At 39.2% G+C, this 18,116-nt stretch overlaps 1 protein-coding gene across 1 annotated transcript; it reads left to right on the plus strand.

Moving 5' to 3' along the window:
- Positions 1-3,498: 3,498 nt before the first annotated feature.
- On the plus strand, positions 3,499-13,408 carry dcp1a (decapping mRNA 1A). Its single transcript, XM_067394147.1, has 10 exons — positions 3,499-3,677; positions 4,982-5,022; positions 5,112-5,239; positions 5,340-5,406; positions 5,484-5,622; positions 9,900-9,992; positions 10,076-10,564; positions 11,886-11,930; positions 12,070-12,258; positions 12,335-13,408. Exons 1-10 carry the CDS (start codon positions 3,543-3,545, stop codon positions 12,413-12,415), a joined length of 1,407 nt encoding a protein of 468 aa, XP_067250248.1. The 5' UTR covers positions 3,499-3,542; the 3' UTR covers positions 12,416-13,408.
- The last annotated feature ends 4,708 nt before the right edge of the window (positions 13,409-18,116 follow it).

Below are 18,116 nucleotides of genomic sequence, written 5' to 3' on the forward strand. Positions count from 1 at the left end.
TACAAAAAACTAGACTACACCACTGTGTATAGTTAATGATGCCCCAAAATAGACAGTTCAAAAAAATGTATTAAAAAAATCTATGGGGTATTTTGAGCTGAAACTTCACAGACACATTCAGGAGACACCTTAGACTTATATTACATCTTGTGAAAAAGCATTCCTGGGCACCTTTAAAGCGGAACTCAGTAAGATTTGCGAAGCTCCCCCTACAGGTTCCTTCAGGGAATCACACTGTTGTAAATACTCCAAGCACAGCTCTGGACTACAACGACTACAACGCTCACCAGGGCAGTAGTTTTGCAAATACAGTACAAGAAATCTCGACAGAGGTGGGTAATTTGCAAATACAGTACACTCGATGGAGGTGGACATTTTCAAAATTGTCTTATAAAGTCATAATATATACATTGTTTTTGAATTACCGTGAATCATTTTGTCAGTCTCGCGTGAACGTGAACATGAGGCGAGATTGTGTCGGGTCGGCGAAGCTCAACTGGCAAGTGCTGTTTTTTGGCGTAGACGTGCCAGAGGGGGTTAGTGCTCACCTCAAACACACCACTACAAGTCAATTAACCATCGTAAGGACTTAGAAAACTATTTATGAATGTAAAAAAAGTTAGAAAAGTACTTAGTTCTGCTTTAATATGATGAAGAGACGAGAATACTTTTGTGCACAAAACAAAACAAAAATAACGACTTTATTCAACAAATTCGTCTCTCTCCTCTGTCATTCTGCTATGCTGTTTACATCTGAACGCCGGCTCAGTAAAGTATGTACTTTCTGGACCTGGAATGTGGTAATTTCATTGCTTTCAATGGAGGATAAAAAAGGATTTCATCAAAAATATCTTAATTTGTGTTCTGAAGATGAATGAAGGTCTTACGGGTGTGGAACGACATGAGGGAGAGTGATTGATGACAGAAATTTAATTTCTGGGTGAACTAACCCTTTAAGTCCATTAAAACAGCTCAAATAGTTTATTGTTACATTCAAATAAATCCAATACTCCATAAGTGAAAATGGCTCTATACAGACTGACGACTTTCTTTTTAGCCTTTATCAAGTAAGCTACCACTTTTTGGAATTAGTACATTTAAATTAAATGATTTTTAGTGCACATTTATTTAGCATACTGGCGGTTGGAGGGGCGTGGTTAAGGATAGCAAAGTCCCTTTTAGATGAGTCATTTCACTCGGCGGCCATCTTAGAAACTCCTCTCAGGCATCCAAGTGCAGCTCCTATCTCTCTGAATGGGGAAATATCAAATTCTCCCAAGCTGTTTGCCAAGCTTTCGATTCACTGTCATATTTGAAATCACCAATGAAATCTGACAACAACTGTCTCATGAATTTTGTTTCTAAATGCTCTAATCATGACAAAAAAACCCTGTATTTTTCAGGCTGGATCAAGCTAATGCGCATGCGCAGTCCTTAATGTGCGTCTCTTGTGTCTCATTTCGGAGTCGCGTGTCTAACTGTTTCTATAGGAACCGGAGCTTCTAACGGCTGCTGCAGTGACACGATGTCGATTTACCAGTCGGCGATTGGCTCTTTTTTAGAAGGCGGGACTTATTCTGCCATATTGCGCGTTTCACTTTCTCCCATTCAGAACAATACGAGTGACACATCTTATGTTATTCTATAGTCTTTGAGGATATTCAAACCGTTAAACTGACGTCATCGGAGAAGTTGTTTTTTTGCACCTTTGCACCTATCAACACCTTAGCAACCATACCAAGTAACTTAGCAACTGCCTAGCAACACCCTAGCAACCAGCCAGGTTACCATAGCAACCACATAGCAACACCTTAGCAACCACCCCAAGTACCTTAGCAACTGCCTAGCAACTCCCTAGCAACCACTCAGAAAACCCAAGCAAATGAGTTTTGTCACTGCAAGCACCATTCTCGTTTTCTTCAGGAAATGTACATTCTAGTTATTATTATTATTTATTTAATCAGGGACAATGCACATTAATAATACACACAATATGTAAAATGCACCAGTCCCTTTTAGCAGACTGATGTTAAGGACAGGAAGAAAAAATATAAACAAAAAAAAATATTAATGCACCAAATTAAGAACAAAAAGAAAATACGAGAACAGAAAAATTACAGACTATCATACCATATCCATAAGTCACTATAAATGATCACAGTTTTAATTCCTTCAGCTCTACTGGGAGTCTATAACACTTAGGCTAAAACTATAATGAAGTTACCAAAGCATGATGAATAAATATACATTTCTGTAGGTTATAATCGGGGCTGAATTCCTGAATATCACCTTGATTGAAACTGACACTAATTTCATATAACAGTTAAATAAACAAGTAGTTAATATTAATTAATTACGTTTTAGGTGCAGTATTGCCTGTTTTGTGTTCTATTGTAGCAGCGAAAATAGTTCAAACAAGGCAGAACCAGCGCAGCTCCGCCGTTTCCAATGATTCAGCGTTTTGAACGAATCGGTTGAGTGAAGATTCAGTGGCTCATTCATAAACAACTGCTTCAATCTTGATTCAGCGCTTTGAATGAATCGTTTAGATAAATGACTCAGTGGCTCATTCATTAAAGGGTTAGTTCACCCAAAAATGAAATTTCTGTCATTAATTTCTCACCCTCATGTCGTTCCACACACCCGTAAGACCTTCATTCATTTTGATGAAATCCGAAATCCAGTTTGGCGATTTGACACGCGATCCGAACCGCTGATTCGACACACTGATTCATAACGCCCCGAATCTTCCTGAAGCAGTGTTTTGAAATCGGCCATCACTATATAAGTCGTTATTTTGTTTTTTTGGCGCAACAAAAATATTCTCGTGGCTTTATAATATTAATATTGAACCACTATACTCACATGAACTGATTTAAATATGTTTTTAGTACATTATCTTATTTATATATTCAAACATATTTAAAGAATCTCATAACATTATTGAATGCAGTTGTACTTTTTCAGTGCAAATTATTTAATTTGGTAATTAGTGTCTTAGGACTACTTTTTTTAATTTATCAAATGTAAGAATTTGGAATAAAAGATGAAACATAGATTTAATTAGATTGGGGGGAAATGCCCTTTATAAGGGTTAATAAAACACTAAATAATATAAACACACAGATTTAAATATATCACTGCTGATAAAACACTGATGAGAATGTTGCTTGTTTCAGAATAAACTATTTACAACACACAAAAAAATCCTCTTTTTTTTTCAGACAAACTACTTTTTTCCTCTGACAAGTAAATGATCAATTTAGTCATCCAAAGGACAAGCACAAAACAAGGCCTAATGTTCAGCACTGTATTTTTTATTTATATTCTCTGCTTTAATGGTAACATCCCTCTTATATCTGACACAGAGGAGAACGGACAATATTAACATGTGTGCAGAGAGCAGATGTAGTAAATGTCTTTTGATTTTCGGATCCAGAACAGCAGGTGGCAGTAGTGCAGCGGCTCTGATGTCAAACTGCCGCTAAACCCCCTGAAGCAGCGCAGCAGAAGCTCAGGCGCTGAACACAGACACGCAGAAGATGGAGAGCGTGAATAAAGCGGGTCAGCTCATGAGTCTGGCGGCTCTGCAGCACTATGACCCCTACATCACCACACTGCTGGACGTCACCGGACAGGTCGCGCTCTACACCTTCAACTCCAAAGCCAACGAGTGGGTGAGTTCATCCTCCGCTAGCTCAGCTGCTAATGACAACAACGCCACACAATCCCCTCATGAGTGTTTAGAAGTTCATCAACATTATGTGTTTAGAAGTTCATCAACATTATGTGTTTATTAATTCATCAAGATTGTGTTTATTAATTCATCAAGATTATGTGTTTATTAATTCATCAAGATTATGTGTTTATAAGTTCATCAAGATCACACGACTGAACTACAGCAGCTGTTAACACTTAGATAAACACATCAGCTTCTGTCAGTAAAGTCTTCTTCGGGTAATACTGATAAGCCCATTTCCTCCACAGAACAAAAACATCACATAATTATCAGATAAAAAGACTTTCTGTGCCATAATTTCGACCTTTTACCTCACAATTACGATTTAGTAAGTCATGATTGACTTTTTAGATTCATTTTCTGTCATTTTTGTGACTTTTTTTACATCATAATTCAGATTTAAAGAGTTAGTTCACCCAAAAATGAAATTAATGTCATTAATTACTCTCTCTCATGTCGTTCCACACCCGTAAGACCTTCATTAATCTTCAGAACACAAATTAAGATATTTTTGATGAATTCGTCCATAGCCAGCAATGACATTTCCTCTCTCAAGATCCATTAATGTACTAAAAACATATTTAAATCAGTTCATGTGAGTACAGTGGTTCAATATTAATATTGTAAAGCCACGAGAATATTTTTGGTGCGCCAAAAAAAACAAAATAATGATGATTTATTTAGTGATGGCCGATTTCAAAACACTGCTTCAGGAAGCATCTGAGCGTTATGAATCTTTTGTGTCAAATCATGATTCGGATCACGTGTCAAATCACCAAACTGCTGAAATCACGTGACTTTGGCGCTCCAAACAGCTGATTCGACACACTGATTCATAACGCTCCGAATCTTCCTGAAGCAGCGTTTTGAAATCGGCCATCACTATATAAGTCGTTATTTTGTGTTTTTGGCGCACCAAAAATATTCTCGTGGCTTTATAATATTAATATTGAACCACTGTACTCACATGACCTGATTTAAATATGTTTTTAGTACATTAATGGATCTTGAGAGAGGAAATGACATTGCTGGCTATGGACGAATTCATCAAAAATATCTTAATTTGTGTTCTGAAGATGAACGAAGGTCTTACGGGTGTGGAACGACATGAGGGTGAGTAATTACATTATTTTAATTTTTGGGTGGATTAATCCTTTAAGGTGGTGAATGTCAGCTTCAGTGTGACAGTGTTTGTGATCGGTCATCATCTGATTGGAAACTAACGCATCTCTCTCACTGCAGGAGAAGACTGAGATTGAAGGCACGTTATTTGTTTACGCCAGGTGAGATCGACTGAAGGCTGATGTCAGCATCATTACACCGTGATGATGATGATGATGGTCATGATGATCATGGTGATGTTTCTCCACAGGTCGGCTTCCCCTCATCATGGCTTCACGATTATGAACCGTCTGAGTACAGAGAATCTGGTGGAGCCGATCAATAAAGACCTGGAGTTCCAGCTGCAGGATCCCTTTCTGCTGTACAGGAACGGCAACTGTAAGTTGACACACAGAGACTGTGTTCGTCTGTGGATTACCGTTGATTTGCACCTCTCGTGTCTGTGTGTGAACGTCCCCTCTGTCTCTGTGTGTGTCAGTGGGCATCTACAGCATCTGGTTCTACGATAAGGCCGACTGCCAGCGGATCGCGCAGCTCATGCTACAGTGAGTACGGGTGATCGTGAGAACCATCAGACTCGAGCCGGTCGGATCCCTGCCGGCTAACTAGTGTTTGTGTGCAGGATAGTGAAGCAGGAGGCGTTGCGAGCACAGCGCGTGTCACCCGACGGAGGCTCGAGCGGCAGGACGAACGGGTGTGTTCAGACCAAACCCACAGACATCCTGGAGCTGCTCAGCAGGGCGAAAGAGGAGTATCAGAGGGTATGATGGACCTCACTTTCACAGCAGGATTCTGCTCTAATTGAAAGCACTATAAAGATAAACTACTTATTATTACTTTTATACTACTTAAAAAAAACATAGTAATCAGATTACAGTTACATTTTGAAAAAAAAGAGGGAATACTATCAGGATTACAGTGGTTTCATTAAAAACTAAACAAATCATTATTTTGCGATAATAACACATATTAAGCGCTGCTTGATTATACAGTATAGGGATTTTTTCTACCGGCCCGGTCAGGCCAGTGGTTCAAATATTTACTTGCCCCACCACAAAAAAAAGAAAAGAAAATGGGCCTAGTTATTGTTTTAGTTGTTTTTGATACATGTAACCTTAATAAATAAGGTTATGACACCAAAAGCTACTAGATTAACTCACTTAAATTTCAAATATTGTTAGACAAATAAACAGTAAGTAATAAAATGGTAATAAATAATCAAATTACGAGTACTAGCACAAATAAATACAACAAAACAAACACATAAATGAAATAAATGGTACTTTTCAAGTTTTTCATGTAGGTTTAAACAGGAGATTTTCAGGTACAGAAATTGTAATCTAATGTATAACTATATGATTATAGATTAAACTTTATTAAAGTTAGTCAGTCGAGAGCAGTTACAGATGCATAAATAATGTTTTTAATGTTGAAATTATAAAACGTTAAATACTGTTATTTGAAATTATTAAAAAAATTAAAAGATACTTTAAACGTGAATTTCAATCCGCCAGTAGGTGGCAGCGAATCACTGTTAATGAGCGAGTCATTGAGATTCAACCGATTCATTCAAGCGGCTGATTCATTCAGGAAGTGTTGTTCAGAGACGCAAAACAATTCTGTGGACTTTGTAACTATTTTCGTTGGCGAAATACAGCGAAACAGACACTTGATTAAGTTCTTGTTCATTAAACTGTACGCTGAATAAAATCAGTATCACATTTGTAATCATGCTGATATTTGGAGAAAAACGGCGCTCTTTGTGTAATATCGGTTAACTATATTAAATTATATAAATATGAAATGTATACGGGGCATTTTTGCCCCTTATCTTGAATTCTGATGCATTCTAAAGGCATTTTAATAGACTAAATCACGCAGTGAAAGCGTACACTCTAGATAAGCACGCACACTAGTGTAACCTACTAGACTACGTCACATAGTGCATGCGTGCACTCAATGAGTGTGTTTGTAAAAGTGAGAGACATACTCAATTTCAGACCGTTAAATCAACAATTACGATATCATGATATTCCGTCTACTGTCCAGAGCGTCGTTCGCACTGAACAAGCTGTGCAATTTTTACATTTCTCTTTCTTTCTTTATATATGTGACCTTGAAGTAATCAAAAGTAATCAGATTACATTACTTTCATCTTGTGATACTTGGATTACGTTAATGAATACTTTTTTATGAAGTAATTTGTAACTGTAATGGAACATTTTTAAAGTAACCCTCTCAAGCCTGGTAAAAACACTGATACGGTGCGTCGAAAACACGTACTGTCTGAGTAGGTACTGCATTTGAATTTGAGTTCATGACCTTTAAAAACATTATGTTCTATGTAATATGAATGTGTGTAGCTTGAGTGTAATCCAGACGTACTACATCCGCCATGTTGTCATTACCATGTGACCTACCAGTGTCAGTTGCGTCGCTTCACCTCCATTCATAAATCCTCTCCCGTGGCCTCATGCACATCCGAAGGTCATCCGGGGACTTTTCGCCTACTGTTTTTTTGAATATTATGAATTCAGACATACTACTCTGTTGTTGTACTGTTTTTCATATTCTATATAGTAGGGAAGTTCGGACGCAGCGATACAGTCCAAACACTCGCCACAGCAAATCTGTCTCTAACTCAATCCTTCTAGCGCCACCAACTGTCTAAAGTTTCACTTACATTTATGCTAATAACTTTTGAACCATTTGAACAAAATTTTTTACTCTGATTCCTTGGAAAAAGATGATTGCACCCTATGATCGTTTTTCATATTAAAAATTTTCCCACTAAATTTTCCCACCAAGAGGCCTACTTTTTCTAACTCTTCCTAGACGGTTCATCCGATTTTTCATGAAAATCAAATCAGATCATCTTCAAACCATGCTGGCAAAAAGTCATCAAAAATAGAGACCTGCGCGGGACAGATTTTCAGTCCTGCGCCCGCCTGCTCCCACGGGATTCTGTCCCGCTCCCGCCCGCAACATTCATGTTTTGTCCCGCTTCCGCCCACAAAATCCCGCATAAAAGTAGCTTATGTAGTTTTTTTGTCCCTACATCCATGAAATATTAAGTTGTGTCGCCAAGCATAAACGCTTCCGATAAAATATTTGCTATTAAAGCATCAACAATCACAAACCACAGTTACCCGCACATGAGTAGTGTCTCACCGCCCGCGTGCCTATCAGATCTTGTCCCGCGCCGCGCTCTAAACCCAGCCGTTCTCGAATAACATGAAAACGATTCTGACGAAGAGCTCGCCAAATTGGATGCGAGGCTACATCTCCGCAATGCTTTAACGTATTCAGATCAAATTTGGTGCATCATCACAAGCATAACCTGAGCCATTTCCGTATATCTGGACCAGTAGATGGCACTGCGCTGAAATGCAGCATTTTCAGCGCAGCGCCATCTACTGGTCCAGATATATATACGAAAATGGCTTTTTTTGCTTATAACTTCTAAATGATTTGGCCAAAAATCATAAAAGTGGTCTCGTTAGATTCGGGGCAGCATGCCAAGTCGAATGATAACCATAATCGGACATTTTGAATTTTGTAGTAAAATGCTGTATTCTAGGAACGCATAGCAGATCGTTACGAAACTCGATATGGGTCATCGGTACGATGCTCTGAAGGAGCCTGAGAAGTTTCAAACCAGTGCCACCTTGTGGTAAAATCAAATATTCACATGTTTATGACTTTGAGTGTTGTAGACTTGCCGAGTCCACCGATACCAAACATGCCAGGTTTCGCTTTATGGTTAGTGCAACGTTGTGATTTAGCCGATCAAGACGAAAACGATCAAGACGAAAACGATCAAGACGAAAACGATCAAGACGAAAACGATCAAGACGAAAACGATCAAGACGAAAACGATCAAGACGAAAACGATCAAGACGAAAACGATCAAGACGAAAACGATCAAGACGAAAACGATCAAGACGAAAACGATCAAGACGAAAACGATCAAGACGAAAACGATCAAGACGAAAACGATCAAGACGAAAACGATCAAGACGAAAACGATCAAGACGAAAACGATCAAGACGAAAACGATCAAGACGAAAACGATCAAGACGAAAACGATCAAGACGAAAACGATCAAGACGAAAACGATCAAGACGAAAACGATCAAGACGAAAACGATCAAGACGAAACCACTGTAGGAAAATCGGAAACATAGTTCGTTTCCTAAATGCTACAGGACAAAACAGGACAAAAATTTTGATAGGAAGTGGCAAAAAATCCAATCAAAGTTCATTTTTTTTTAATCTTCTCATAAATATAAATGTCTATAACTCCAAAATGAAAAGAGATATTTTCACCAAATGTGACAGGCTTATTTATGTATGGGAGCACTTTGTGTGGACACACACAGAAAGTGGTGGGACTGTCCACTTGGTGGCGCTATAATTGAACAAAACATTAAATCGTCTCTAACCACAGAACCGTTGGTCTGATTAACTTCAAATTTGGCATGCAGTGTCTTTGTCTCATTTGCTATCATAGTCCACTATGACCTTTATGGGTACCTTGAAAAACACGACTTTCATTTTAATTACAAAATGACAAAAAAAAAATCCAACATTTTTGCTTAAAATTGTCTATTTACTAATGTTTGCAGCTGGTCTGCTGCTAGTTTCCTTGTTTGCTTCTGTTGTGCTTGAGCCCAATAATTGCTGCTTGCAGATGTATTTATTATTTATAATTATTATAATATTTGGATTGTCCTTCACTCTCAAATCAAAACGTAATTCAAACAAAGACTACATTAAATATTATGAAACAAACCAGGTTTGAGGTCAAAGTTAATCAATGAGTTTAATGAATCGTACTGTAACTTTTTTCATCAAATAATTGTTTTAAAGAGGCACAAGTGGAAATTTAGTGTGATATTAGGCATTGTGCCACAAATGAGGTTGATTGTTCAAATATATAGTTCAAACCAGTTATCAGCTAAGAGATTGTCCACAATCAGACTGAAGAAAGTGTAGATAAAGGAAGTGACTGTAATAACGTGTGTCTGTGTTTATAGAGTCAGTCGACAGAGAGGGATGTTGAGGCGAGCTGTGAATCTGTGCCGTCACAGGAGAAGAGAGACGACGTCACGGCGGCTCAGCCGGAGAAGGTTCTGCTGATCACACTCCTTCACTCATGACATCATAACACTCGTCTAGCAGTGTGTGTAAAGAGTTTGTTTCTGCTCCACAGTCGAGTCACTCAGTAGTGAAGCAGATCACAGTGGAAGAGCTTTTCGGCAGCTCTTTGCCCAAAGAACCGGCCCAGACAAACTCGGCTGCGGGAGAAGGCATGCGTGGACTGGCGTACGGCCCTCCGCCCCGCTCCGTGGAGCCCCTGCTCACTCCTCGCCTCTCCTCGGACCCAGGAGGCCCAGCGTTGGTCTCTCTTTTCCAGGGTTGCGGCAGCCGAGACCCAAAAACGGCCGCTTCAAATACGGAGGAGAGCGGCGGCAGGTCCGGCGCTCAGACGACACGTCGTGGTTCGGCTGGACCGCTTCCTCCTGCATATATGAATCCTCTCACAGATGGTCATGTGACAGCCATGTCACTGCCAGGCTTCATGCCCAGCCCTCTAGTCACGCCACAGAGCTTCAGAGAATCTGGCTGCAAAGTTTCAGTGCCCTTTACAGGAAAGACTGCAGCGTCGGCACAGGCGAATACGCCAAGCAATATTTTCATGGTACGTTTCTTTTTAAATCAGAAATAGCAGATGCAGTTATTTATATCTGCTCTCCAGAGCTGCTTTATTAATGATTAAAAAGATTCTTATTCCTAAATGACAACTATATTAAACTTTGACAAGTCTGATCTCAGCGAACATTCATATCTGTGTTCTGATCCAGAGAGAGCAGTTGTCATGTATAGATATGAAACCGCTTCACAAACTGTCTTTTCAGCCACACATTATCATTATTTCTTTACTGGAATATAAGTTTATAGTTCAGATATAAACACTGATGTCTACTGTAGAGATCAAAATAGAGTAAATCACCTTTTGAAAGGATCTTGACGCTTCAAATAAAGGTTGTATTAATTATATCGCTACACCAGTAGGTGGAGACAAGTGACTTAAAAATGTATTTGTCATTGAATGCAGATTCATCCTGTTATGAAACGAGTCTTTAGGAGTGAGTCGCTGATTCATCCAATAATGAAAGTCTTTATGATTGAGTCATTCATTCAAGAGAGAACTGTTTTTTATTTAGTCATAGTTTTGTTTTCGACAAATTTTTCATCAACATAATTAACCATGGTTTGAACACAGAAGCAGCAAGTTCAACACTTGCATTAACAGACATTTATTCCTTATTAGTTTGGTTTAACTGGTTAATAAAGTGAGATTCAATATTTAAAATAAGGCACGTTTCCACTGAAATTACCCAGAACACGGTCTAAAGCACCGTGAAGAAGAGTCCGGTGACGCAGGACTGTGTGCGACTTTCCATTTCTCGCTGGATTTCGTCCTCCACATACAAGTTTAATAAAGCCTAACCTCGTCGGCGGTCCATGATGATCGAATAGCGAACAGACTTTTAAAAATAGTGGTTGAAATAAAATGCTGTGTGAACTCGTCCAATCAGCATGTTCAGCGTCAAGTTCCTGAACTTTGAAACGGTACCACCTCATGAGCAGGGACTTTCTGATGGGGGGATTTTTACCCATAACTTCATTTAGACCCTCGTTCCTGCAGTCCAAACACACCGAGACCCAAAGTCAATGGGGAAAATTCCTGCGGTGGAAACGTGGCTATTATACTTGCATTATTTAACACGATATTTCTGCTGTTTTGCGTAATATTGAGCACTGCGCATCTGTATTCATTTTGATGCACAGCAATGAAAAATGCAGGAAAAATACCAAATTCATCAACACAAATGTCGTTGACATGATCTATGCAAAGAGTTTTGCTCATCAGAAAATGGACAAACTAAATAAGGCTTATAAATGTGTCTCGTATAAGGCAAATGTGTCTAAACCATCTCTTCCTGTCTTTGGCACAGAGTAAAGAAGTGAACGCCTTTACACCGTCCCCGTCTCTGGTCAAAGTAAGTCCACTCTTGAAAACACCATGTTGTTCAGTGACCGTATAGATTTCATTCTGTGATTGAGCGGAAATGGTTTGTTTGGTTTTATGTTGAGCCCAAATGTTTTTTGTGACCACTCTGATCTCTCTGTCGTGTGAAGGCGGGGCCAGGTGTCCAGGGGGAGGAGTCTTCACTGCTGCTGTCTCCCAGTGTATTTCAGCACTCCATTACCAAGACAACGGAGCCGCCCAAAAACCCCGCCTCCCCGACGTCCCCCACCGCCCCGTTCCCCAGCGCAGACCTGTACAGCCGCAGCCAGCTGCAGGACACGCTCCTTCACCTCATCAAGGTACACACACCGGACACAGATTCAGCCGCTGGAGCGTAGATTCAGTCGTCACCTGTCTGTCTCCATTTGTTTGCAGAATGATGCTCATTTCCTCAGTGTGATCCACGAGGCATACGTACAGAGCCTCTCTAAAGGCCTCAACAACATCAAGCTATAGCCGGAGCCGTCCTGGATTCATCCCATCTGCCAATCTCACTATTTCAGCCAGCTCAGTTATGTTCCGTTATGAAAAGGAAGGGACTTGTGCAATAAGAAGCATTGGATAATTCATTTATGATGGTTGGATATGATGCAGTCTCCCAGTGTCAGTGTGTTAAACCAGTATGATTGATAAACGCAGAGTACTGGATTGAAACTCAGACACTGAGAGTAGGATGTGCACTTCTTTACTTACAAACCCGGTAGTTTAATTTGATGACGAATGCATAAATTAAAGATGAGTAGAGTTGAACATTTCCCCCGTGATGGCACAGTTGATCCGTTGTACGTTCTGTGGTGATGTTGCTTTTTTAAATTGCAGACCGTAATATGAAATAACGGGATATTTAAAGTCAGATTCTGAACTAATCATCTAGTTTAAGACGTGATTCTCATGATCGTTGTTGTCTGTCTCAACAGCAGAAGAGTTGTAGTCGTGTAGACGACAGGATAATCTAACAAGTGCATTTAATTTCATCATTAAAGGTAGAATGAAATTGTTCCTGTGTGCACTAACTAGTTCATGGTTTGTTTGTTTGCTTGACAGGAAGTGTATTTTTTAATACGCACAAGGCTTATGTACTTATTGTGTTTACACTTACAAATTGGGAATTGCATAAACTTATTTTGTACAGTTTGCTTTTGATTATAGAGAATTTTAAAACGGCACAACTGAAAGTTGACAGTGTTGCTGCACGGCTGTACTCTTCACACGCAACGCTCTAAACATGAATTAAGACCTTCTCTCCAGTGCGTCAGGATTCTGTTACAGTGGCTCGTCTTCTGAGTTCATGTGCAAATAAACTCTTGCCATAATTTAGATCATGGTTTGTGTTTTATTACAGTGAGATTTTCTTGCCTCTCATGTTCATTTACTACATGTTTAGATCCATGTTGCACATTCTGTGCTGCGTATGGGCCGCTTTTATTAAAGCACTACAGGCTGAAACCCTGTTTCTTCAGTTCTGAGATTTCGGCTTTGTGTTTTTTCAGACTAGTGGTAAGAAAACATCCAAAATCCATCGTTAAGGGGTTTGTTCACCCAAAAATGAAAATAATGTCATTCATTTCTCTCCCTCATGTCGTTCCACACCTTCGTTCATCTTCAGAACACAAATTAAGATATTTTTGATGAAATCGTCCATAGCCAGCAATGACATTTCCTCTCTCAAGATCCGTTAATGTACTATAAACATATTTAAATCAGTTCATGTGAGTACAGTGGTTCAATCTTAATATTATAAAGCCACGAGAATATTTTTGGTGCGCCAGAAAAACAAAATAATGACTTATTTAGTGATGGCCGATTTCAAAACACTGCTTCAGGAAGATTCGGAGCGTTATGAATCTTTTGTGTCGAATCAGTGATTCGGATCACACGTCAAACCACCAAACTGCCGAAATCACGTGACTTTGGCGCTCCAAACCGCTGATTCGACACACTGATTCATAACGCTCCGAATCTTCCTGAAACAGTGTTTTGAAATCAGCCATCACTAGATATTGTTAAGAAGTCGTTATTTTGTTGTTTTTGCGCACAAAAAGTATTCTCATCTCTTCATCACATTAAGGTTGATCCACTGCAGTCACATGACTGTTTTAACAATGTCTTTAGTTCCTTTCTGGACCTTGAAAGTGTTGATTATATTGCTGTCTATGGACGAATCATAAACCTCTCGGATTTCATCAAAAATATCTTTGTGTTCTGAAGATTAATGAAGGTTTTATGAGTGTGAGGGAGAGTAATTAATGACAGAAACTACATATTTGGGTTACCCTTTAAGCATTTATGTATCTATTTGTGTCTATAGATTTCAATTACAGTAAATGTTTCATATATGTTACATATGTATCTAAAAAACTAATTCTGAACCTGTACTAGAAATATATGCAAATTAGCTCATTTTTAAGTAAATAATGCTTCATTTGTATATTTAAACAACATTTTTGAAAATCTATTGTTATTGTAATCAGTTTCCGGGGGAAGTATGGTGATAACTATCAGTTACTGTTAATGAGTTGTGTTGTTTGTGATGTGTTACCAGATCAAACGTTGTCTTTTCCTTATAGTGTGGTATATCTGAGTGAAACGCTTCTCAAACAAGAACAAATGTAGGGCGGGGCTTGATTTTGTCTGAGGGGAATTGATTGGATGGTTGTAGTTTGCTATTGGTGGATCTCATGTGAGTGACAGGTTGCCCCGCCCTCGTCATCAGAGAAGAGAAGAGATGCTGCAAGAGGAAGATATTCTGATTCAAGATCATGAGGAACATGAATTTAAAACAATAATGATGTGCAGCAATAAATTAATTATAACAAACACTGTGATATTCCATAAAAAAAAAAAGTAAGAATTGTCCATTTTGATTTCATGTTGACTCTAATAGGATGAAGCTTCAAATACAGCCTTTTTCATTATTATTTTAACCTCTCCTCTCCAGTTGGTGGCGGTAATGCACTTAATCTGGTGTGTCAAGCGCCACTAACCCTCAGGAGAAGAAGAGATTGTAGTTTTTAGAGAGCTGAAGATGGCGAAGCGCTGTGTGTTCGGCTGTGTTCCCGACAAAACCCTGTTCAGTGTCCCGAGACCGCGCTGGTTGCGGGCCCGCTGGCTCGAGTTCCTGCACTTCCAGGAGGAGGGACTGACGGTGAACTCGCGGCTGTGTTCGCGGCACTTCTCGCCCGAGAGCTTCCAGAATCTCACACAGTACGAGATGGGCTTCGCCAAGGTCCTGTACCTGAAGCACACCGCCGTCCCGTCGCTCTACACGGTCGGAGCTCCGCACACTATGAAGGTACGTGATCTGATGCCGTATCATCATCATAACGCGCATTACACGCGCTGATGGAGCCCGTGTGTCCGCAGCCTGTGACGCGGGATGTGGGCTGTCAGTGCCGCGAGACTCCGAGGAAGAGCGCGTCGGTTCAGGCGTCATGCGCGACACCGCGGCCGAAGCGACGCAGTAAAGGTGAGGTTTAGGTTGGTAGTGTTTATTTTAGAGTTATCACATACTGAACTAATTGATTTTCTTTGTCTCGCGTGGAAACAGCTGTTCAAGTGAAGCCTTTAGTCAGCGGCTGCTCCGAGGATCACAGCGGGACATCGACGCCCGAGACGCGGCCGCGGGTGGAGAGAAGCGCCGCTGATTCACACCTGACCGTGAAACAAGAAACACAGTTCACCTTCGAGCCTGAAATCACACAAGACGATAAAGAGTAAGTTTATTTATGAGACACTATTATAGTTCTGAATTGGTGTTTATTTTTGGTCCTATTGTCTTTATTGTGTGTTGACATTTAAAGGGTTAGTTCACCCAGACATTAAAATAATGTAATTAATTACTCTCCCTTATGTCGATCCACACCTGTAAGACCTTCGTTCATCTTCAGAACACAAAATAAGATATTTTTGATGAAATCTGAGAGATTCAGTCCCTCATTTATGAACTTCCACTTTCAAGCCTCAGAAAGTTAGTAAAGACATCATTAAAGTGATCCACGTGACTCCAGTGGTTTAACTCCAATGTTATGAAGCGACACAAGGGATTTATTTGTGCAGCTCTCGTGAACGAGTATCTGAGATTAATATTTTATAAAATGCTAAATAGTTTTTTTGTGCAAACAAAGCACTCGCGTTTACATTTTTAACTTTATGTATAGGTTACACTTTATTTTAAGGTGTCCGTGTTATGATATAATTATAAATTTAAGTACTGAGTATTATTCACTGACAGCATGTACATACTATAGGGTTAGGGTAATAAGATTTGGTTTAGAGTTAGTTTGTTGTAATTATGCATAATTTTACTGTTATTACTAGGGCTGGGTAAAAAAAAAATAGATTTCTCGATTTTAAACGATTCTCATTTTTACGACTCGATATCGATTCTTAAATCCCAAGAATCGATTAGTCTCGTCTGTTTTCAGTTGATGAATGAGCAGAATATGTAGCGCCTCCCATCCAATAAATCACAATAATCTTTGTTACTTTTGATATGAAGCAAAATCTTTCAAATGAGGTCCATCTTATTATGAGATTCAGAAAATAAGTACCGTTTTGGCGCTGTTTAATGTGGCGTGACGGATCGCTTAAGCGCCTCAGTTAAAGAGAAGCATGTGATCATCCTCTCCTCCGCTTTAATACCAGTTACAGCGAAATAAACATGCATGAACAACTGAAGGTATGTTAAAGGGATAGTTCACCCAAAAATGAAAATGTGATGTTTATCTGCTTACCCCCAGTGCATCCAAGATGTAGATGACTTTGTTTCTTCAGTAGAACACAAATGATGATTTTTAACTCCAACCGTTGCCGTATGTCAGTCAAATAATAGCAGTAGATGGGAACTTCTACAATAACAGTAAAAAAAACTTCCATAGACAAATCCAAATGAAACCCTGCGGCTCGTGACGACACATTGATGTCCTAAGACATGAAACGATCGTTTTGTGCGAGAAACCAAACAGTATTTATATAATTTTTTACCTCTAATACACCACTATGTCCAACAGCATTCCTCACTCGATTCGTTTGGTCTGATCGCGCTCTGACAACGGCATTGATGTCTCGCGCATATACTTCAATGAGAGCGAGACATCAATGCCGCTGTCAGAGCGCGATCAGACCAAACGAATCGAGTGATGAATGACAGGCGGCAACGGTTGGAGTTAAAAATCATCATTTGTGTTCTACTGAAGAAACAAAGTCACCTACATCTTGGATGCTCAAGCAGATAAACATCACATTTTCATTTTTGGGTGAACTATCCCTTTAACATGTACAGTACAGCTTACTGAAATCCGTATCATGTCTCGTGTAATCGCTCAATCAGTGCTTCAACCTCGGAAAGACTCAATTAAACAGCTTCAATGTCACGTGACGTCACATTTACCTCAGAAAAACACATTCAGTGACCATAAACGAATTCGTCAGCTAGAAAATTGCTCTAGAGAGCAGCATTCTGATAAATATAGCTATGCACCGTTACATATTCATTAAAATTATAATGTTCTTCAATATTTAATGCATGTTTGAATAAATCAGTTATGACAGCCAGGGTTTAAATGTTTATATTTAAAAAAAAACGAATTGGAGTAGAAATATGATAAACGTTATTTATAATAAAACATCATTGAGTGTAATTTAAGTGTTTGTATATAAATAAGTTAATTTAACCTTCAGTATTATTACAGTAGTACCAGCTGACTCTCATGTGTAGTTTACAGCATTAGCTGAGAGATTTTTTTTCCTCTAGAAAATTTGCCATGTACTGAAACTGAAATACTACATCCAAAATAATGTAATCGAAATCGTAATTGAATTGAAAGCATGTGAATAGTAATCGAATCGAATTGTGAAATTTGTGGCAAAAGCCAGCCCTATTAATGTGTCATGTGATCTGTTCCCAGGACTGTTTCTGTTCGAGAGCCCGTGAGGTCTGAACAGACAGGGCAAAGCAGTCTGGGAAGCTTATTATTTTAGGCCTGAAATGAGAGCTGATTTGTAAATTAATTTTGTGTTCATTAATTTGTTTTTTTATATGTATTTGTATATAATTTTTGTGTTTTTGCATAGGACATTGTGCCAGATGTGGAAGACGCACAGTGATGAATGTGAGTGACCGCAGGACGGAGGACGTTCAGTTAAATCTGGATTAGAC

The sequence above is a fragment of the Chanodichthys erythropterus genome, chromosome 9, assembly GCF_024489055.1.
Source record: "Chanodichthys erythropterus isolate Z2021 chromosome 9, ASM2448905v1, whole genome shotgun sequence".
Lineage (NCBI taxonomy): Eukaryota > Metazoa > Chordata > Actinopteri > Cypriniformes > Xenocyprididae > Chanodichthys > Chanodichthys erythropterus.

Bases quoted from the DNA above. Each gene is read 5' to 3' on its own strand.
- dcp1a (XM_067394147.1), top strand. From the start codon at position 3,543: ATGGAGAGCGTGAATAAAGCGGGTCAGCTCATGAGTCTGGCGGCTCTG. The intron at 10,565-11,885 runs GTACGTTTCTTT...TCTTTGGCACAG, and splicing joins CGCCAAGCAATATTTTCATG to AGTAAAGAAGTGAACGCCTT. The intron at 12,259-12,334 runs GTACACACACCG...ATTTGTTTGCAG, and splicing joins CGCTCCTTCACCTCATCAAG to AATGATGCTCATTTCCTCAG.